The sequence below is a fragment of the Melanotaenia boesemani genome, chromosome 1, assembly GCF_017639745.1.
Source record: "Melanotaenia boesemani isolate fMelBoe1 chromosome 1, fMelBoe1.pri, whole genome shotgun sequence".
NCBI classification, from domain to species: Eukaryota; Metazoa; Chordata; class Actinopteri; order Atheriniformes; family Melanotaeniidae; genus Melanotaenia; species Melanotaenia boesemani.
Window position 1 is genome coordinate 26,030,443 of NC_055682.1, and position 23,794 is coordinate 26,054,236.

General features: G+C 37.9%; 1 protein-coding gene across 1 annotated transcript in view; it reads left to right on the top strand.

Moving 5' to 3' along the window:
* smyd3 (SET and MYND domain containing 3) overlaps positions 1-23,794 on the top strand; it is a 92,112-nt gene that overhangs the window by 46,325 nt on the left and 21,993 nt on the right. The window contains exon 6 of the mRNA XM_041981697.1: positions 21,567-21,634. Coding sequence (XP_041837631.1) covers positions 21,567-21,634 — 68 coding nt within the window. The remainder of the gene's footprint in view (positions 1-21,566; positions 21,635-23,794) is intronic.

The window sequence follows — 23,794 nt, forward strand, 5'->3', positions numbered from 1 at the left end:
GATCACCGCCTGGATCCAGGAATTTTTTAAACCAGCGTTCATCAATCCTGGTCCTCAGGACCCACTGCCCTGCATGTCTTAGGGGCAACCCTACTTTAACACACCTGAATGAAATGAAAGGCCCGTTTACAGGTTGCAAAGAACTTAATGAGGAAGTTCATTAATCTGAATCAGGTGTGCTGGCGTAGGAACACGTCTAAGACATGCAGGGCAGTGGGTCCTGAGGAAACACTGTTTTAAAGGATTTCCAGAAAGATGTGACAACTGGCTAGTGGATATCAAGCGTGTCAATGCTTGATAGGCCTTCAAAATATTTGACAATTTGTTCAGATCATTTTGTGACTGGTGAGTAATACATTTATTATATTAATGTTTAAAACTTCTGGTTGTTTATATAAAAATAGATGCCAAAAACACAATGAAGTGTCTGGTTACAGTGGCAATAACAAATGTCTGTGGGTGGTTTTTGTGAAGTTTTCAATGTTTCTTGTTAGCAGCGGCGGATAAACATAAGGGCATTCGATCAGTCCTACTGCCACAAATTTGCCAGTGAGGGTATCAATATACTGTGACTGTAGGACATAAAATATTAAAAACAATGGAGAAAACTTAAAACTAGAAGAAAAAGTTGCACACTTTAACATGGATGCAGGTATGATGTGCAGTTTGTTTTCACCCGCAAGCTGCTCATGGTCACATGACCACTGGCTTGTGACGTAAGTTTGTGCCTGGCCATTGGGAGATTGGGATAAAAAGCTATTCCCATTTCAAACGTTGTCCTACGTCACCATCCTCACTCTTCCATGCGTCTTTTGCATTGCCATGGTTGTTAAGTCAATTCCTCCACTAGTGGGCAGTGCTAAGTTCAGAGTTCATTAACGCGAGCCAACATCAGTTTTCTTCCTGATTATCTTTTTCTTTGGTGTTTCTTTCCTTGGTTGCATGTCAGCTATTCTGCTCAGCACTACCCCCCCCAATTTCTGGTGGTATTGCTCTGTCTTCTGCATCAAATGCCGGATAGCTAAGCTCCGTGAAAATGGACCAAATTACGCGAATAACCGATGCATAAGACAGACGAAACTGTCCGTCCATCCGCGTGTCCGTCCAGCTGCGTCAAGCATTAATGGGCCTTTAGGGCTTCTAAGTCAAAATCTAGTGCCCACAATCATTGGCAAAAAATAAATAAATAAATAAATAAATAAATAATATAAAATAAATTATAGCAATGGCTTGGTGGAGCTCTGCGCTCTCTGAGTACTTCTCATTTCATAAAGGCTTCCTCTGACAGGTAAGTAGTGTCTTTATACTGGGAGGGACAGAAAACAAAGAGAGATGTATAGCTTTATTTCCTGGAAGAGGATGAAAACTGCAGCTCTGTGATGCCGGGACTGAAGGGTTATTTATTTGACCACTGCGTGCACAAGGTATAGGCCAGCCCTCCCTGCAGGAAAGACTCTGTCATGTTTCCATTGTGCCGTTTGAAGCTGATGGTAGAAGGTAGCCTCCAGACAGTCACCTGCTGTTGACTTCAACCCTCAGATCTTTGTGTATGTGTACTCTCTTTGGTTTCTGTCTTTCTGCTTTCATTTCCTGCTTTTTTGTACCTTCCACTAGTTCTATTCCCTTTGTGTCCCAGTCATCTCTCACTTAAATGATCCTCTATCTAACTGCCTCAGGTGATCTAAAGATTCAGAACGTATGAAACCAGCATTAAGGAAATTCAAGTAATTTTTGAGAATGAAAGAGATATTCCCCTATTAATTTGTTCATTTACAGTTGTTACAATAAGTTTAACAAAGTGGTAAAACAAAATGTCTCTTTAAATGTAATTAGCTGCTAGTACAGATGGACTTTGTGTCTGTCTTTTTTTTTTTTTTTGCTAACTTTTGCCTACATACATGGTGTCTCATTTTTTAAATCTGTTCATGATTAACTTTTACTGAGGCAGTACACGCAGCCTCCACAATGCTGTTCAAATATATGTATTGTTATCCTTCACTGTAAATCTCATATTTGAATTGACGCACACGTGTAAAATAGGAATTTAAGTCATTAAGAAGGGGTCCAGGTCATTGATGCTTTTAGCTTTCCAGCCGTGCAGTGGAGTTCTTACAAGTGATGAAGAATTCTCCTGAAATATTATCATGGCTTCATTGAATTCTTAAGACTTCCTCTTGTACTGCTGCTTGAAGAAAGTATACTAGAAACTGGCTACAGGTTTAGGAGTTGATTTTAAGTCCATTTTTATCCCAGATAGGTCTGAGTCATCCTGAATAATAGCAGCCCATACTGGTGCCCTTTCTGCAAACTGCAGGTACCTGACTGAAAGCTCAGCCCTGTTCACTCGGTAGTCACAATGTTATTGTAAAAAAGATGTCTTTGTTAAGCCTGTGCTGTTCACCTATGTGTGTCCATACAGACCAAACAGAAGCCACTCAACACTGTATCAATGTGTGCTTGTAAACAGCAAATCAGTGTTGCAGAATTAGCTGAGAGACAGGAGTTTGCCGTTAGTAAGGGGTGTAACACCATGCGGGCCACATTGACCGTGTGGTGACCAACTCTGCTTCAAGCTTCAAGCATCTTCAATATTTGCAGACTGTAATTTAAGATAAGTCCATTTTACTTTTACTGCACTACATTTGCTGCTCATTTCTTAACATGATGTTCCTAAATCCTAAAAGCCAGCAGACCTTGCATTCAGCAAAAAAAAAACAAAAAAAAAAAACGCCTATTTGTGCTTCACTCAACACTGACATTTGCTCTTATCTAGTGTGGAGTGCAGGTCAAAGCACAACATTTTTCAATGATAAATGACTATCAGCTGCTCAATCTGTGACATGGTGTGCTTGAAGCCTAACAGATCCTAAAACTGTCAAGAAGAGACCAATGTGATAGAAATTTAAATAACTGCAGAGTCTGTGGGAAAGATCTGGAGTTTATTTTCAGCAGCACCTATTTATTTTTGCTTCATTCAACACTATCATGTCTACTTATTTGTTGGTGAGATGTACTATATAACAAACATATTTCCTGTCAGTCAATCACTAACCATCAGTATTTATTTATTTTTTTGTTATTTATGAAGTTACAGCTTCAAGAACATTGTGCCTATTGGTGAAATACTCTCTCAGCATGCTTGTGTCAATATAAATAATGCTACAATATTATAATTTGAATTAATATTATTAATTGCAAATAAATGTCAGATGCTTTTGCAAGGATTTAAAAGAAACACTAACATCTACTGCAACTTTTGTCGCAACCTTTCACAAAACTGGACATTTTAGGCAGCAATACCAAAAAAAAAAAAAAAAAAAACGGAAATCCTGTCAGGACACTTATTCCTGCATTTAATAAGAGATAAAGTTTTCACATAAATAAAAAACTTGAGATAGGACACTGTTGCCCAGTTAGCCCATCCTGTCCAATGCCACACAAGCTCAAGATGTGCAGACCAGTAAACCGAATAATGCTGCCTCTATTTAATGTTCTGCATCAGTAATTTCCCTCCTTTCTGTCCTCAGTTTATTTTTTGTTCCTTCCGCAACCTTTGCTTTTGTTCTTTTTATGTTTCTCATCGTCTGCTTCACTTCTCACATTGCTCTCTCATCCTCAATTCCTCTATTTTCCCTGTATCATCATTTTTCTCTGTAATATGCTCTGTCTACCCCACTCTTTCTCTGCCCCTTGGGCTCATGGTTTGTTCCTGGGACAAAAATATCAGCATGGAGTTTCACTAATTAACTACATCAGCTGTGTGTGTGTGTGTGTGTTGTTCTGACATGACTTTGTCTTTTCCCAGGGTAACAATCACTAAGAGGTTAGCTCTTTTTGTTGTATTTGTTCTGTGCAGTTTAATAAATAAGTGAATTATTGAATAATATGAATTATAAATGAGACAGGGTTTCTATAGACAACACAAATAGTGAATAAATAATGCCCTGTTGTATAGCTCCTTAATTATTCATTATAAACACCCCTTTTGTTTAAAAAAAAAAGAAAAAGGAAAACAAATAGGCTGTCTAGTCTACATGTTTTACCCCACTATCCTGATTCTGACTTGAGAAAAGTTTTATATGACTGTAGTCTTTATCATTGATTGTATGGTAATAGTGGTTAGTCAGGAGCAGTAGGTAGCAATGGCCAGAAATCCAGCACATGCAAGTGGCATTAAGACAACTGTCTCAGACAGAACTTTACTACAGTGTACCTTTTACCTTCCCATCGAGGAAGTACATTATACTCCAGCTTGCTCTGTTAAATGAGTACATTATACATGCTTAACTATTTACAGTGCCTATTACCAGAGAAATCAACTTGCATTCACACTTGCATATTGTAACTTGCAGATGATATCTCTTCTGTCCAGATTATCAATCAGTTGGTCTTCTTCACTCAACATGGCCATGTTGTTGTAAAAGTTTTGATTGTTGTAGAAAACAAGATGGTAATAGCATATTGTGAAATCTCAAATTAGCTGTTAGCTCGCCTTTGTCACTGCTGCTTACCTTCTCACACACTCAAAGCAGATTTATACTCGCGCAGGGTCTGCGTCACTGCTGTAGGCGCTGCGTAGCTCCGCAGAGGTCGGGCTTGCACCTCTTCCAGACCTGATGTACACCCCTGCTACGCAGACGGTTACGAGGAAGTACTCCCTTATGATTGGTCAATTTGGGATTACGAGTTTCCGGGTTTCTGAATCTTCTTGTTGAATTTGTGTAGTAACCTCCATTTTTAAAAACAACACCCAATGGATCAAGTTGATGAGAGGTGATCGAATTATGTCTTTGTTTTCTTCCACAAGTTAATAAAGACACTGGACACCATTGTTGTTTTAAAACGGAAAATATGTACTGGAACTGAGGTGAACCATCAAAAGAAGTACGACCTAGTGAGTTTCTCAGCCGATACACCCCTGCTGTCACCTTCAGATTAGGAGGAGAAACTGCAACACGACACCAAAACGACACGTACCCCCTACTCTCGAGTGTGAGAGCAGACACACCAGCATCAGCTACGCCGTAACCAACCGCACGCAGACGCCGCGCGAGTATAAACCCGCCTTCAGTCAGCACTCACACCCACTGCTGCAATGTTGATTCTGCAAGTTAAATTGGCCATGCAAAAAGAAAAGATGTTTCCTCATGCAAATATATCTGCAAGAGGCTCATATCAGTCAATTTACAATGTCATCATTTCTAAAAGGATTTTTTTGCATGAAGTCAGTTTACTCCTGGTACCTTTTGTGTATTTCTATGCTATACTGTATTTCATTTTCTTATATGAAATTACAGATAATGAGTCTACCTGCAATGTTACTTTTAGTTATGTAAATGCAAGAAGCTGATGCTGGTTGTACAGTACAGTGTATTAAAGATGTTGGCCTAAACTCTGAGCAATGTGGCCTTTTCACTGTATTCTGACATAGATTTGGTTGAGCAATGTTTCTTAACTGACCTCTTATCATTTACTGTGTAATCTAGAAAATAAAAATTCAGCTAGTAAAAACCTAGGTTTGACATTTCTCCTTTTTTTCTGCATTTGTTTAACATCAGAGAGCCTGTGATTTATGTTTTAAGCATTACTTCAACGAGCGTCACAAGTCCTTGCAGCTTTAAATTCGTGAGGGCATTTGTGTGTGTTGTGGTGGAGGATATTTACTCCACCATGTATCGCTGGTTTTTGTTTTAAAGGCATTTCCTCATTCTGTTGTGTGTTCTTCTGTGTTTTGTGTGCATGTTCCTATGCACTGCAAGAGATGGATGAGCGTAATTTTCATTGGTCCCGGCAACACTTTATCACCACAGCATGCACACACACATTGTTTATACATGCACACCCAGGGCTTTGCTTTATCACTAAAGGAAACGAACAGGGTTTTAAATCAGAAGCAGATCACATTGCACCTCGATACATGTTGCTAAGTAGGCAGTCAAAGAGATGTTGAAATATATTGTTTTCCATATCTACAAATACTCACTGACACTCAGTTTATTTCACAAAAATTGTATGGACACTTACAGATTGCAGCAACAGAGGCTTGCTCAATTTTTATGTACATATTAATATACACTCTTTCAGTAAATACCTCTTAAGTTCTTCTTATCAAGCCAGTTTTTAGTTACAAGGGTTCTCATTTTTGCACATTAAAAAAAATAAAAATTTTTTACAATTTTTATTTAAATTATAGTTAAGGAAACAGGAAGATGGACCAGTTAGCAGCTATTTTTACATGATGAAAAAATGAACATTTGAAGCTCTTTCTTTAAACTGGAAAAATGCAAACAGCTCCCAACATCTGGCTTTTAAATGCAATGACAAAGTGTTGAATTGACGAGTGTCAGATGACTGCAATGATCATCACAGGTATTTATTGGCTCTGACTGATGAAAACACAAAACATGCATATTAATTAAAATTGCTGTGCTTAGGCCTGCAAGAGTGGGTAAGGCTCACTTATAAAAATATATTATTATTGATCCAGACCTTTCACATGGAAAACCAACAACGACGGACCATTGACTAAATTTAGTTTTTTTTGCGTCTTTGCAAGACAACTGACAGCTGTTGGTCTTACTAAAGGTGGTGGCTCTTCTGTAGTTTGGTTTAAAAAAAAAAAACTAGTGATATTATTTCAAAGTTGTGATCATCAGAAAGTGTACTCCAACACAGCCTATAGGATTTACTGTGATCCTAACCAATCAGCACCATGGACGGGTCCTGTATAGCACTGTAAAGCTGTGCACTGCAACAGGAGCCTTTTATTTGTCTTGGAATTTCTAGACAAAGTTACTGATTGAGCAAATCTATGAAGAAAACAGCAAATTCCTTAACACTTAAACATTAAATAAATAAATAAAAAATACTAGTAAGCAATACCCTTTTTTGTATCACATATTACATAAACATAGCTTTTAGACAAAAATGCAACAGGCATGTCATTATATGGATATTTATTGATTAAACACTATCTATGCCATAAAAAACCCATTACCATCATAACCATTGCAATCTATTCCCCTCAAAACAAAAGCACACATGTAGCCTGTAAAAGCACTAGTTTTTCTTGTTGTGCTGACCTGTGTAAGCATTTAAACATGCTCATGCTCATAAACATAAATGCAGAGACACACTGGTTATTACACACAGATAATTGGATGAAGCATTTGGCCTATAACCTGATGGACACCCTGGAGTGGGAGATAATTATACTTTTACAACCTCAGGGATTATTCGTGTGGGTGAGAGAGACAGATGTGAAACCCAGACACAAAGAAGGTTTTCATTAACATATAAAATATCATCAGGGTGAGTGCCTCTAATGTTGCTTAGATATCTCAAAACAGCTATGACCAAAAATATTTTTTTACGTTATCCTTATCCTTTCTCTGTATGTGTCGATATTATCGTAAAATAGATTCTTCTTTTAGTAAATATATGATAGAAAATGTGCACACAGTTTTCTGAAAACATGTGAAATTGTATCAAGCTGCTGACATTGTTTAAGTGTCCGATGTTTTGATGAAACTTGAAAAGCAAAAATAGCCAGAGGTTGAATATTAATTGGCTCAAGATCATAAGATTGCCCAGGCACCCTGGAACCTATTGAATAGGATAAGCAGTGGTGAGGGTTGATCAGAGGAGAATTATCAGTTACTTGGCAACCATCACAGTGCAAAACTCTAACATGTTTGTCCCTAAAAGCGTGTCCAAAGTCACTATTTGTATGCCTTGGAGCTTGCTCTCTCATGTGTACAGCTAATGGCTCGATTCCAGTTCTCTGCTAATTTCTCTCTTTTGAGTTTCAGCCTCTCCTCAGGGCTCACATGTCAATCAGACACCTAACAGCAAAAACTCAGTTAAGCACTGTACTAACAGCAAAAAACAGCAGCACAGTGGACATATATATATATATATATATATATATATATATACAGTCATGGACAAAATTGTTGGCACCCTTCGGTTAATGAAAGAAAATATCACAATGGTCACAGAAATAACTTGAATCTCACAAAAGTAATAATAAATAAAAATTCTATGAAATTTAACCAATGAAAGTCAGACATTGCTTTTCAACCATGTTTCAACAGAATTATTTAAAAAAATAAACTCATGAAACAGGCCTGGACAAAAATGATGGTACCCCTACAAAAGACTGAAAATAATGTGACCAAAGGGACGTGTTAATCCAAGGTGTGTCCACTAATTAGCATTACAGGTGTCTACGATCTTGTAACCAGTCAATGGGCCTATATATAAGCTACAGGTAGTCACTGTGCTGTTTGGTGACATGGTGTGTACCACACTCAATATGGACCAGAGGAAGCAAAGGAAAGAGTTGTCTCAGGAGATTAGAAAGAAAATTATAGACAAGCATGTTAAAGGTAAAGGCTATAAGACCATCTCCAAGCAGCTTGATGTTCCTGTGACTACAGTTGCACATATTATTCAGAAATTTAAGATCCATGGGACTGTAGCCAACCTCCCTGGACGTGGCCGCAGGAGGAAAACTGATGACAAATCAAACAGACTGATAATACGAACGGTAACAAAAGAGCCCAGAAAAACTTTTAAAGAGAATAAAGGTCAACTTCAAGCTCAAGGAACATCAGTGTCAGATCGCACCATCCGTCGTCGTTTGAGCCAAAGTGGACTTAATGGGAGACGACCAAGGAGGACACCATTGTTGAAAACAAATCATAAAAAAGCCAAACTACATGTTGACAAGCCACAAAGCTTCTGGGAGAATGTCCTATGGACAGATGAGACAAAAATGGAACTTTTTGCCAAGGCTCATCAGCTCTATGTTTACAGATGGAAAAATGAAGCATATGAAGAAAAGAAAACTGTCCCTACTGTGAAACATGGAGGAGGCTCTGTTATGTTCTGGGGCTGCTTTGCTGCATCTGGCACAGGGTGTCTTGAATCTGTGCCGGTACAATGAAATCTCAAGACTATCAAGAGATTCTAGAGAGAAATGTGCTGGCCAGTGTCAGAAAGCTTGGTCTCAGTCGCAGGTTATGGGTCTTGCAACAGGACAATGACCCAAAACACAGCTAAAATCACCCAAGAATGGCTAAGAACGAAACATTGGACTATTCTAAAGTGGCCTTCTATGAGCCCTGACCTAAATCGTATTGAGCATCTTTGGGAGGAGCTGAAACATGCCGTCTGGAAAAGGCTTCCTTCAAACCTGAGACAACTGGAGCAGTTTGCTTATGAGGAGTGGACCAAAATACCTGCTGAGAGGTGCAGAAGTCTCGCTGACAGTTACATGCTATCATTTCCATGATGGCTGAGGAAGGGATAAGAGTGAAGAAGCTGATTTTTTCATATGTTAGACAGAGATCCTGATGGACCACATTGAAAAACGTAAAAGGGTTTTATTTAGTGGGCACGGCGTCGGCATTACCAGTGTAAGAAAGGCAGAATATTGGCAGCAGGATGTCAACGCCATGTCAGAAGGCAAAACACGCCAGAGGCGTCGGATGGTGCGGCTGGATATCTCAGTTGGCAGGGCATCCGTTTCCCATGGCTGATAAATGACAATACTGATGCTGGTAATTTTGTCATTTGTTTTACTTTAGAAAATAAATATGTACAGATACATCTGAGATTGGTACCAGTTTTTTAGTGTTAAATGATGTATGTAAACACTCAGAGGAAGTCCTGCAGATACAGAGGGACACAATCACTGGTATTAACGAGGGGCCATGGAGTTGCGGGAAATATAGACCGTCTGGACAAATATTAGGACAACACTAAAAAATCATTGTGTAAGAATAAATAAATAAAAGGAAATACACCTCTTGTGTGTTTCATGTTGCATCACTTCTAGACACTCCAGTCAGCGTCTCACTCTGCTGGGTCTTAGAATGAAGGACTGAAGCTACTTTTCGCATTTTCTTTTACTGACTGGTACATGTTGGCAGCGTCCACCTTATTTAGCTTGAATGTATTTTATAACATGTAGTTTTGTTTCACAATGACAGAACATATTTTAGTGGTTGAGGTTCTTATTACCATCTTGTAAATTCAATATTTTTTTTTATTTTTTTTTTCCCGAGCGTGCACTCTTAGGAGTATTAATATTGAATGTGATTTTTAAATTCATTTTTGCAAAGCTTTAATATATAACATGGTGTGAAAGATAATATTTGATTGTGCACAAATATCTCACATTTGACATCATTTCTTTGATTTTATTCTGTCCCGTTGGTTTTGCAGTTTTCTGTTTTTACAGATTTTGTGTGTACGGGAGGGTCAGAGTTGCCGTGGAGGTAGGAACATTCTCCTACCAAATTTGGTTTTTATAAATCCCAAAAGTTAATTATAATTGATGTATGCCAGTTTTTGTTTGCGCAAGTTTCAATATTGACTTGAGTGCTACAGGCACTCATGCGAAGAAGAGCATGAACAAGACAGGCCTGAGGTAAACACAATGACAGTTTTGAAGACCATCTCATGGACCTTGTCCGTAACTGCCGGCATCTGTATGATTTTTCTTACCCGTTGCACAGTGATAAACACTCATGTCTTAACAGCTGGTAACAAATTGGAAGCGTTTTGGGGTTGATGCCCCAGAAATACTATGTGCCCGCTAGATTAACCTTTTCACTATTTCAAGAAGTATTGAGCGTTTTTGCCGCACTGTGCTTCCGTCTTTTGCAGCAAATATATACACAAACGTAGCAGAATGTTGACACACTGAGATCAGCTTTTTTAGGCCACATCCCCCCCTTATTGTACAAATACAAAACCTGCAAATCATAAAATCTGATAAATGTTCAAGTTTTATGCTTTGAAACTGCAAAATCAGCATAGAACTGATAACAAGGTTTGAATATTAATTTTTCTAATAATCGATGATACAAATATCAACACAGAGCAGCAGCTATGCATGTTTACTAAACAATAGTCCCATTTAAGGACCGTAATGTATATATGTGCTAAAAAAAAGGTCATATTCTCAAATACACATATGGCAAATTATTGTCGACTATTTAAACCATGTTTTATGAAATTACATCGTCATGGATTTTTGGGCTATCACTCATCCAGTTTTTACAACATGCTCTTTGAACATAACAAGCTATACATTCTTTATTTGTTTGAATGTTAGATAACAAAGTCTAAATAGCGGTTAAGATGTAAGGGATGCTTTAGGTGAAAGTTATAGGTGCAGGAAATACATGGGGAAAAAATATTCAGACCTGACTGCAAGCTTCCTCCTGAGTGCAAAGAGGAATCACTATTCCCCCGTGAAACACCCTTTGATTTAGACTACAGCAGAGCAGTCAAGCAGTGAAAACCGATTTCCTGCTAAGAGTGCTCCTCTGAAAACAATGATCTGTTCTTTTTTTTATCATTACTCACACCCATTCTTCTTCTTTTTTCATGCCCATTCTTCTGATGTAACCTGTCTTCATACTGTTGGTGAGACTAAACTTTGCTCTTCTTTATTGCTCATGTTTTCTTCACTTTGTGTTTACTTGTTTTACCTTTTTTTTTATTATTATTACTTCTTTTCTTGTTTCTGTGCTCAGATTCAGTAGGTTGGGAAAGAGGGCACGGAGCGATGATGTGGAAACAAACAGAAACTAGACTGACCTCATAGGTCATGTCTATATAAAAGCAGCAGCATTGTTGGATGTGCTGCTGCTGCCAGCAACACTGAGCTTAGATTGGCAGTATGAAGGATGCTGTAAAGTTTGTTTTTTTTAGTGTTTTGCATGCAGTTTGTGTTAAAAGAGTGATGAAACAAGTGCTTCACATTAAAGAGGTCACTCAGTGCATCTTAAAATGTTGTGTGGTGCTACTTGGCGACCAAGCCATTATTGTAATGGTAGAAGCATTTTTAATAGCTCTCTGCTTTCTTTTTTTTTATTATACAGAGATTAAATGTCTTTGCAGTGTTTCCATATTTCTTGAATTCCATTTATAAGGATTTAGGGATGAGAGTATTTCAGAGGTGGAGCCTAAAATCATACTGTGACATCTGCTGTTTGTTTTAGCCACAGAATAAACAGGACTTTTTAAATAAGTGTATCTTCTCATTGAGACACAACACTTTATATTTACTGGACTGAGCAGCTCAAAAAAAATAAAGCAGCTTTTCTTTTTTCTTTTTTTTTTAAATGGGCAACAAGGAAAAATAGCCAAGGGATAAATTTATGGACATCAGAGAAAATTTAAGCTCAGCAATCTGTGGTCACCTTAACTCCAATCCCTAACCAGGATTGTGTAACACACATTTAGCCTCATTACAACCAGGCTTTGGTCTACATGAGGATTACTGCCTCAGACGAGGTAAGTGTTTTTAAAGGAAAAAGTCCCAGTGAGGTAACAAAAAGGAGTACATGCACGTTTCCATTAGCCGTAATAGTTTGGAGTAATTTACAATAAAGCACAACCAGAAATACACTAATGCATCTGTTTAGGTGTGAACTATACACAGGACAGTCAATAAATTAGCCTTCATATACAGTACGTCTACACTTGTGATCTGAGCATGTACGTGTGTGTGTGTGTGTGTGTGTGTGTGTGTGTGTGTGTGTGTGTGTGTTCATGCTTGCCTGCAGCAGCTTTTTAGCTCATCAGATGAAAATGTGCCAAGTTGGCAAAAACCCATGTTGACTTTCTTTTCTTATTTCTCTCAGGAATGATGAGGAAACAAAATCAAAGTGAGTCATTAGGGAGCAAAAAGGCAATCTCCTGTTCAATTACACACAGCCAGCTGCTAATGGCATGTCTGTGAAAAGAAGAAATCACATAGTATATCTTTGCTTGTGGTAAGCTGTACAAGAGGAATCATACAGCTCTTTCACATACTTTAAAAAACTCTTGCTTGTAGCAGTTTTTCTGCTGTCGCATCTCAAACTGCATCACAATACAGATCTGGACAGCTCAAAATAATGAAGATTTTTCAGCCCATTGAATATTAATTTATACAATTATTAATTGGTTACATTTAAGCCTTACTGATGCAGTAAAGTTGCATACATTCAACTGCCATTAAATGCAGGAAAATAAGGAGTAGAAATGAGATAAAAGGAGTTCTACATAATGCTACTGTCATGCTAACAATACTGTAATGTGTTGGGTGACTTAGCAGAGGAAGACAAATCAGCACTGAATGCTGAAAAAAGTCTTTTTAAGATCAGTCCCCTGGACACATTTTAAATTTTTATTAATTTACTGTAAAGCACAACTTATATCAAAAGCGCAGGATGAATAAAGTCTTCAAAGCAAAAATTAAATCCAACAAGGTTAGCTGTCTTCACTCTGATTTAATAACCCAGAAGATGTGGATAAAAACCTGAAGAGAGGGTGTTGTTCCTACTGCCTATACTGGTCAATGATATTACTTTTACAAAATATTTAACCGGGATATCCAGTGTGTGTGTCTTAACTTTTCTAGTGTCTCTAATAAAACCATCCATAACAGAACCATTTAGTTTTGTTCCTTGTAACTTTACCCCCACGTTTTTTGTATACTGTGCAGAAGGAATATATTTATGCCAATCAGAAGAAAAAACCTAATCGGATTAAGTATTATCTAAAGGTGTAAACCACTGCTTAATCTGATCAGTCTTTTTGATTGACCCCAGTCGAATCAGTCTGATTGAATTTAGGTGTTCTCTTTAGACTTCCTGTGCAAACAGACTGTTCTCTTCCCTTTACAGAAATCGCTGTAGTTGCAGGAGTCTGCGAGTCTGTGGGTTGCTTTTGTATGTGATCAGTGGATTTTTGTGGCAGCTGACTTAGTGTATGCAACATACAGTACTACGAATGGGCACTCAGACATAAATAGTTAAAAGGTGCAGTTTTTTATCTTGAAGACAATTGTCTAAATTTTAAAAGTACTTAAGAAAAATTAATTCAAACTGATCTCACTGCTTGTTATGAGTGTAGCTGCATGTAGTTATACAGAGATTTTAGGAGACCTTGGAACATTGAGATTGAAATGAATAATGCTTTTCCACTCCCAGATGAAAATAATATTGTTGCAGTGTTAATAAAAATGTCATTTTTGCTTAAAGAAACTGTTGGAAATCCCATATGGTGAGACAAAGTCAATTTAAGAATGAATCGAAATGCATCATTAGATGTGTCAACAGATCAATCGCATTTGAACTAAATCATGAGGCCAACAAAGGCTCACATTTCCAGTAGCAGCTTCCACTCAGCATTGCTTTATGTTTTCCCATTAGGCATGCCCCTAATTCAGCCGGCCTGCTTTCACTTGCACTCACAAAAGAGAATGAATAACATTCATAAACACATGACCCTTAGGGTGTGTGAAATTGTATTGCTTTGTTACAGCAGTCATGCTGTGGTGATAAAGCCCTTCTTCTGTAAAACCTTAGTTAACTAAGTAGAGGATGTGGTAATAAGTTAAATACATTTTTAGGATTTTTTTTAAAATAATGAAGGTGTGCCCGTGCTTTGTTTTCTCTTCTCTTCATCCATCAGATCTGTTTTACATTTGGTATCCGTATTGCTCATGGCTGAGGATGTGTAGCGACAAGCCTGAAGTTGTGTGGAAGAGTTTTCCTTAAATTTATATTAAAAAGCTGTTTTCTTTCATTAGTGTCTCCTCTAGGTTAACGGCTCTGCTCTGTGTGTGCATGGAAAGTAGAGCTAATAGGGGTAAGGCAAGACAAGTTTATTTGTTTTGCACAATTCAACAACACACACACAACACAGCCAGTTGTGATATTTCCATTAGTTTTGTTTTTTTTTTTTTTACACATTGTGATGTTGCGATTTTGAGGTTTTTTTTTTTTCTAAAGTACTGACCTGGTGAATATTTAGTTCAACTGGCTGATACTAGCTTACATGAAAAAAAAAATATACTTAAAATGGTTTTGGTGATACTTGTGTTATACATTAAAAGCCAGTCATGTTCAACCAGAAAATTTCAAGAACTTTTAAAATTTGACAAAAATGATTGTAAGACCATTTATAAAACTGAGTCTCTTCAGGACTCTTACAGATGGAAGACCCAGATTTCTCTCTTCTACAGGAGATAAGATCATTAGTCTCATGTCTCATTCTCTGTAGTAAAGGAACATGTTTCTTTGTTTACACTTTAATGTTTAACAGCATAGAAGTTATTTCATAGCTGTGATGTTTTGTTGTTGTTTAAATATAAAATAGCAGCTGAATGAGTCTTTGTTTTTAACCAGACTTTTAACTGATGCTTTATGTTCATGCAACAGCGTCAAAGTGAGTGAGATGATGCTGAGCCTTGTTTTTTTTATTCCTTTCTGTTTGTCTGCCTGTCTGTTGAAAGATGAAAGAACCGTGATTAGTTCATGAATACTTTATCAAAGCATTCAAAGTGTTCATACACTCACAGAATACACAGATATGCAGCCTTTGATTGGGTCTTATGGTCTTTGTAGTTTTTTCCAGAGTGACAGTAATTGAACCAATTCCAACGCCATTAACGACATAAACCTTCCAGTCACAAAGTTTTTGAACCTGCATGACAGGACAAAGCAAACCAACCCAACGCCTCGATATGAGATGACAGTAACCCCCCCCCCCCCCCATCTAGCCACTTACAGCAAAGATGGGCCATTCATAAATGTTTCCAAGATGTCACTTTGATCATTTTGATTTGGCCCCCACCAACCTGCACCTGACTGGATTCAAGTTAATAAAACCACCTTGCTGTCTTCCTTGTCTTATTTTCTGGTTAGCATGCTTTCAAAGGGCTTCACGTGCATTTGACTGTTCTTTACAGTAAGACGAGTTCATTATTTTTGCATTTTTTAGGTTCGCTGTAGAATTGACAAATTGAATACTAAGATTACAAAGTTCAAATACAAATACAGCATTCTGCATGTGTGAAGAAACTGTGTGTTTTAAATAAATGAATATTCACTGATAGAATTCCAGCCAAATTGATAAATTAGCGCACAAGCAATCTTATGGCCATATAAACTAGGTAGGATCTTTGTTTTTACCTTTTCATAACCTTCTTAAAGTGCAGCAAAAGCATAGAGTTCAAAATTTAGAAGTGTAGTGTTTTTTTTAAACTCCCCGCAGTGCATGGCATCTTTGATCTTATTTTCCATTTTCCACATCACAGGCTGCTCATCACACTCCTTTTCCTAGTCTTCTGTCTTTGTTCCTCTGTCACATTTTTCATTTCACCAAGTTTCATCCAAACCTTATCAGCAGGCATATTGTGTGTGACAGGCAAAAAAATAAATTACAAAGAAAAGGATGCCAGGGCCAACATTTTCTCAACTTTTTCAAGAAGACCTTATCTGACAAAATGTACCCATCAGTGTCTTTTATTCAGTGGTAGTAGTTGAGAATTCAGTGGGTGAGAGAATATATTAATCATATCAGGACAATAATCCCCACAAAATAACTTTAATTATTTGCTAGAGAGTTTTTATTTCATTATGCTGAGTTCAATTCATTCACCCATATAAACTGATTGCAGGCGGCCCTGCAGATGCTGCAACATCTCCCTGTGGCCTCTTCTTGAACAGGCCCCTTCTCACTAGCACTTCACCAGAGTGTCACCTCGTATGAACTCGCACTCACAGCTGTGGGAGTTCTCATTATTAACAGAGAGGTTATAAATAAACAGGTAATCTGTAGGAGGCTCTCACCATCTCTCCTATGGAGGGAAATGGCCATCACCATGGTTACCGAGTCACAAAATGTTTATTTAACCATGCAGCCATATGTGCTAAAAAGCTGTTGGTGTGGATTGGATGCCACGTTTCTTTCGGTCTTGTCCGGGGTAGCTGTGGCTACACATGCAGCTTACCGCTGTGATGTGAATGAAAGGATTCACTGTAAAGTGCTTTGGGTGCCTTTAAGAAACAATATATGTATCTAATCTATTGTTAGCATTTGCATTTCTGTGACTGTGATTAGAAAATTGATTGTTTTCCAAAATGTATTTGTAAAGTCGACGATTTAACTATGTACCCACAGTAAGACATATTGTGAGCAAAATGTGCATATTGCTTAAGTACTGTAGAATTATTTTGTTCTGTTCCTTTCAGCATGCTAAGAAATGTGACTTTCACTGAGGTCTTTAATTAGGTTGTTAGGTCTCTTCCTGTGACCAAAAGACCAAGACTGCAGGTGCACGCAGCTGAAATGAAGTTCAGAGAGTGGCAGAGCTCAGATAAGGAGCTTGAGCTTAGTAGGAGGAGGAGGAAGAGAAGTAGAGCCACTGCTCCTCTGCGTCTAAAGGCTGAGGTGGTATGGGCATCTGGTTAGGATGACTCTTGGTCACCTTCCTTTGGAGGTCTTTCGAGTACGACCAGCTGGTACGAGACCCTGGCCTGGGAACACTTCACAATCCCCTAGGAGGAGCTGGAGAGTGTCAGTGGGGAGAGGGATGTCTGGGTTTCCCTAATGAACCTGTTGCCCTCAACCTGACTCAGATAAGCAGAGAACAGTGGATAGATGGATGGTCTATTCTTTCTCACAGTCATCATTAGGAATGGTTTAGTGATGTGAATTTTAGAAATGTAATAATTCCCCCTTAAACCTTCTCCAAGCAGTTAGCAGCTATGGGCTTCCCTACCTCTAAGCAGCTGCCCAGCACCCTGAAATTTAGAATAATTCATTCCTACAAAGCAAGACAAGATTCATCAGCTTCTTTTCTATTTAGCAGCCACACTGTAATTCCAACTTTATTTAAGAGTCATCAGGGAAGAAAACCCCTGCTACACCCACCACAAAAATTGAGCATACCTTTGCTCTTGGAGAAAAGATTAATAATTTTATGGAGAACTCCAATTGTGAATCACAAGTGGATCAATCATGCTTTGTGTTTGTGCGGCACAAGAATAATGTCAATGGCAGAATAAAAAAAATAATCCAACTAAATACTTTAAAGCTAAATTTTCATCATCTATTAAAGAAAAGCTTAAGATGAAAAGGGAATTGTTTTTAAAATCAGAATAATGAGCTTAAACAAACCTAAAAAGCCACAACAGGCTAGCTCAAGAGGCTCAAGTTGAAAGCTGTTTAATAGCTTTCACAGTTCTCCAAACCTAACATCGTCAAAAATTCAGAGCAGTGCGTCAATAGAAGCGTTTTTAAGTCTTCAGACGTGAGCTTATGTTTCAAAAGCTAATAAGAATTGGAAAGAGTGAAGGAGGCTATAGAAGGGAAGAAAATGCAGGAACTAATCATATTTGCATACCAGTTTTGTAAAGTAGTGTGTCTGTGTATATCTGCTTTGTATTAAGGATGCAGAAGGCATCCACCCACTGGTTCTGCAGATGTGGAAGTTGTGCATGATTGTTATTCCCTGAAAGAGAGAGATTCTGTGTCTGTCCATGTTCAAAACATAAAGAAACAAATACTGCACTCTTATCCTATCTGTTTATTTAAATCTTCTTGCCTGTATCCATGTTGTTGTTAAGCATTGTTTTTGTACGAATAAGTTGAAGGCTAGAGGGTCCTCAAGTGGTTCTTTTCATACAGGTGATAAATGACTTATATTAAGTATGACTCATATAAAAGTACGTAATGCTCATTTAAAGGTTTTCTAAAGCCTCAAAATACTTTGGCAATAGTTATAATAGTTATACGATAATTTTTTTTTTATTTTGCTGGCAAAAATTTAAAATCCTTTCTAAACAACTTTGAATATAACCACATTGTTCTGTTTTCTATCAATACAAAGAATTACATAGTCGCACCAGGAGCGCCCTTCTGACCATTTCTGTCCTTTGCTCTTATATAAGTGTATTAGTGTTGGATGATAGAAGTTCTGATCATTTTTCAGGGATTTAAAATCTTGATAATGCTAAGTTGCATTGATTTAATATTTAGGTGTATTTAGTATTTAGGTGATGAAACTTCATCATCTTGGACAGATCATAACAATAAAGAGAATAGAAAACATACCTCATTAGCTATATTTGTATGGAGCACTTTCAATCCGATCGTCCAATCAGAATAAAAATGCATCATGTAAACAAGTCGGCTAATCCAATCGATCAGAAAGATTCAGAAAGAATTTTCAATCTGATAAAAAGATGTGGTTTAAAACTTTTCATGGTCGGATCTGAAGGAAAAAATTAACATGTATACACTCATTCCGACCGTTTCCTTAGTAGATGCTGTTTCTGTGCATGCTTGAACCACCTGGCGGTTACGTGACGTAATGAGTTTCAGGAAAGACTTGAAAAATGGCGGCAGCAAAACCAAACGGGACTGTGGCGGATACAATGCTGTTAGAAACTGAAAGAGTAAAGGATTATTGAGCATTTGAAAGGTCAAAAGGTTAAACAAACAAAAAAACCAAAACACTTTTTTTCCCAACTAGTAGGCACTGCGCATGCCACAAGTGTTCAATCGTATCTGTCCATTATACAACTGATCATATCACTTTATCTAGTGTCCATGTAAACATGTCTGCTGGAGTCTACGATCAGATTGATTTCAATCAGACAGATGAAATATTTGTTCATGTAAACGTAGCTAATATTTCTGTTTTCTATACCTTCACCACCCACCTCATTGTTACGTTCAAGTTGAAAATGATATGAGCCTTATGTTGTATTATCCTCTTTGAAGTAGCCATCAGAAGATGGGTACACTGACCTTGGCTCGCTGTACACTGTGTGGCAAGAAAATATCTCCCACACCATTACACCACCACCATCTTGATCCATTGATGCAATGCAGGGTGGCTCCATGCTTTCATGTTGTTTAAGCCAAATTCTAACCCTACACCTGATTGTTGCAGCTGAAATCAAGACTAATCAGACCACAACATTTTTCCAATGTTCAATTTTGGTGAGCATGTGTGAATTATAGTCTGTTTCCTGTTTCCTCTGGCACCCATTGTGGTCTTTTACTTCTGTATCCCACCTGCTTCAAAGTACTGTTGTCTTATTATCACCTCAGTTGCTGCTGCTCACTGGATATCATCTGTGAACCCTAGAGATGGTTCTTTAAAATCCCAGTAGATCAGCAGTTTCTGAAATACTCAGGCCAGCTCCTCTGACACTAATAACATGCCATGTTCAAAGTCACTTAAATCCTCTTTCTTGCTCATTCTGATGCTGGATCTTCAGCAAGTAATCTTGAACTTGTTTACAGAATTTAATGCATTGAGCTGCTGCCATGTGATTGTCTCATTCACTATTTGTATCGTTAATTAGCCAATTACACTGCAGGGGTGTAGATGTGCAAAACTGACTTGAGTCAAAAGTCAAATCCAGAAGAAAACATTTTAAGGGCAGTTTGTCAGCGTAGAGACCGTTGCAGCAACTAAGCAAGCAGGGAAAGATCATTTCCCTAGCATCATAATTCATTCAAACTTTAGCAAAGAAAATTAGAACATGCATTGACTTTCTTACAGATAGTTCTTTCACACAGTCTTTAACTTCTCATCCTTTTCAGCTGTTCCTTTTAGTGGTTGCCACCGTCTGCATCTGCCTATGTCTAACTGGGTCTTCTGCATCTTCTTTGCTTACACCAACTTGTTTCATGTCCTCTTTCACTACATCTAGAAATCTTCATAGGACTCCTCCCTGGCTGGTCCTACCTCATCATTATTCTTCTGATATATTCACTTTCTCTCCTCTCCCAAACCATCATAGCCTGGCTTCTCTGTCTAAAAAAATCTAACATGTGCTGTCCCTCTAATGTACTTATTCCTCATCCTATTCATCCTTGTCACTCCCAAAGAGAACCTCAACATTTTAATCTCTGCTGACTCCAGTTCTGCTTCTTGTCTTTTCCTCAGGGCCTCTGTCTCCAAACCCTAGACATCGCTGGTCTCACCACCATCTTGTAGACTTTTCCTTTTATTCTTGCTGATACTCTTTAATCACACGTCAGACCTGACACTTTTATCCTCCCGTTCCAACCTACTTGTACACGTATCTTCAATTTTTTCCAAACTCTGTGTTGCTCTGGACTGTTGACTCCAAGTACTTAAAATCCTCCACCTTCTTTACCTCTACGCCTTGTAACCTCACTTTTCTTTTAAACGGTGATGGGCAGGATTGCTTCAGCATTTTTCTGTTAGATATTTTTGATTGTTTGTGGCTGCTTCAGTTTTGCCAAGAAGAAAATGCATCTCCAGTTTAATCTTCTTTTTTTTTTTCTTCAGGTGTGTTTTAAAGAATCCTGTCTTCAGATTTGTAATATTAGTTGTCAATTCATTGCCTTTCCTCTTTTCACAGTTCCTAGAATAAGCAACACCATTTTGCTTTCTCAGATACATGCCATTCATTTTGATTGCTGAAAGCTATTTTTATTATAAAACTGATGAAAAACATTACAGGTATGTCTTTCATATCAAAAACCTTTTTATTTTTCTGCTCAAAAATAACCTGGTGGTAATTTTACACAATCTAAGCACCGGCATCTCAAAGCATGCCATGTTTCACCTCAGTGCCGTCAGGGTTTAACAGGTGCCAGGGATGTTTGAGTGTGTACAAAATAGACGATAAAAGGTATTGTTTGCTCCCTGAAGCAATTTAAAAAGTAATCACTCTCCCTTTTGTCTCCACTCCCCCCCCCCCCCAAATCCTCTCTTCCTCCTTAAGGTCACATGTAATTGTTTCACCATCAGTGATGGAGAGCTGCAAGAGATTGGAGTTGGGCTGTATCCAAGGTAACACATGCATATGTACATGTACACACGCACATAAGGGGGAAAGTGAGAAGTCCACATATGTAAAATGCTTCAGTAATCTGAATGGACTTCATATTGCTGCTGCCTTTTACCTGTACAGTAAAAATGTTTCCAGATTTTAATGCAGCTTAGAGATACAGTACTGCCCCATCAGTTCCTCACTAGCACACTTTCAAACGGTCTTCAAACTTTCCTGACAGTTCTATGATGTACGTAGAAGAAGGCAGGAAAACAGGAGGAGGCAAAAATTTGAGATTAAACGTTAACAGAATGATAAAACGCTGTTTTAAAGGGAAGAAAAGGAGAAGTCAAATCTTTCTGAGAAATGTTAGCTTTGACTCCAGCTGATGTGTGATGGATGAAATGGACGTCTGGATTGTGAGAGTGAGACACAAACACACACACCAAGGCGATATGCTCAGTAATCCCTATACTACGTCCTGGGTGGGTGAATGGGGTGGGATTTGGCTTGTTGTTGAACATGCTGTTAGTGCTGCTACACACACACACACACACACACACAAACACATATCCACCCACACACACACTCTGCAGGTATCTCAGCCAGTTTATCTGGCTGGTGTTGAGATGTCAGATGGTCACAGTGGCATTACCAAAGCTCAGCCAAACCATGTGTGTCTGTGTGATCTGTGCTGTAACTCATCCATAAATGATGGGCTCGTTCGCAGGATGGTCCCCTGCCTATTCATATTTTGGGTTGCCTAGCAACAATGGGTTAGCTGAAGAGCAGGGGATTACTCTGCTGAGGCTGCACCTCAGTCAAAATAACACTTTTTGTTCAATTTCTCTCTGTCATGCCTTCAAAACTATTTCTTGTTAGCTAACTTTTCTCTGTCTTCTCTACTGCACTCCTCCCACTGTATTTCATCCACTTCCTCTCTTCAGTCCTTCTTTTGAAAGTCTTTATAGAAGTACACTGATATAGAGCTGCAAAGATCACCTGACCGTATCAAACAAAAGCCTGAAAGATGTTTATATGGTGCACACGGTTGAAAGTGTTTACCATCAAAGTGCACAAAAGAATCAACGGCTAGTAAAACATGTCACTTTATTGTGTTAAAATATTCTGCAGTCTTTACAGGAACAAAGTGATAATATTGTGATCAGGGAAAGTTATTAAGTACAACCCTAATTCCCAAAAATTGAGATGCTGTTTTTGAAAATAAAAAAAATAGAATACAATAATTTGTAAATCTCTAAAACCAACACTTTATTCACAGTACATCATAGAAAACATCAAATGTTGAAAGAGAGACATCTTACTATTTAATCAAAATATTAACTCATCTTGGGTTTGATGGTAGCAATATATCTCAAAAAAAGTTGAGACAGATTCATCTTCTGTGTGTTGCATCCCCTTTCCTCCAACAACAGTCCATAAACAACAGTGCTCAGCTGTGGGTCTCTTTAGTCATATTTTATATTTTATGATCTGCCAACTGTGTGAACTGCAGGCAGGTCAGTTTTGATTGATTGATTGAAGTTTATTTGAACATAATGACAAATAAAAACAAAAATAAAAATACATCACAAAAAAAAAAGAAAATTAAAAAAGTACAAAAGGAGTGGGTGGGAGCAAAAGCTTATATAATCCCACCCCTGTAAATTACAACAATATTCCAATTCTATCACATTGTCACTACCACTACCAGCCACTAACATTCGGTACATAATCAATATCTCCCTATGGAATATGTTTTTATCATGAAACTATGTAATAACAATAATCATCAACAACACAGTAATAATAATAATAAAGATACCATATAGTAATATTATGTTACATAATCTATAATCTCACCTGAGCTCTTCTACTATGAAGCTATGCTGTTGTAATGGATGCTGTATGTCTCCAGCATTTTCTTGCTGAATTATGCAAATTATACAGTTAGAGATAGATGATTGCTTGAGAGCATATGTTGCTCTAAAACGTGCTGTCCCTTTTGGCATGGTTGTTTCCATTCCAGATGTGCAGGTTGCCAGTTTTATAGGCACAAATATAGCCCAATACCATCAGAGATGCAGGATTTTGAATGGAACACTTGTAACAAGCTGGATGGTCTCATTTCTAATCAGTCTGGAGGACACAGTGTCTATGATTTTTAAAATTAATTTAAA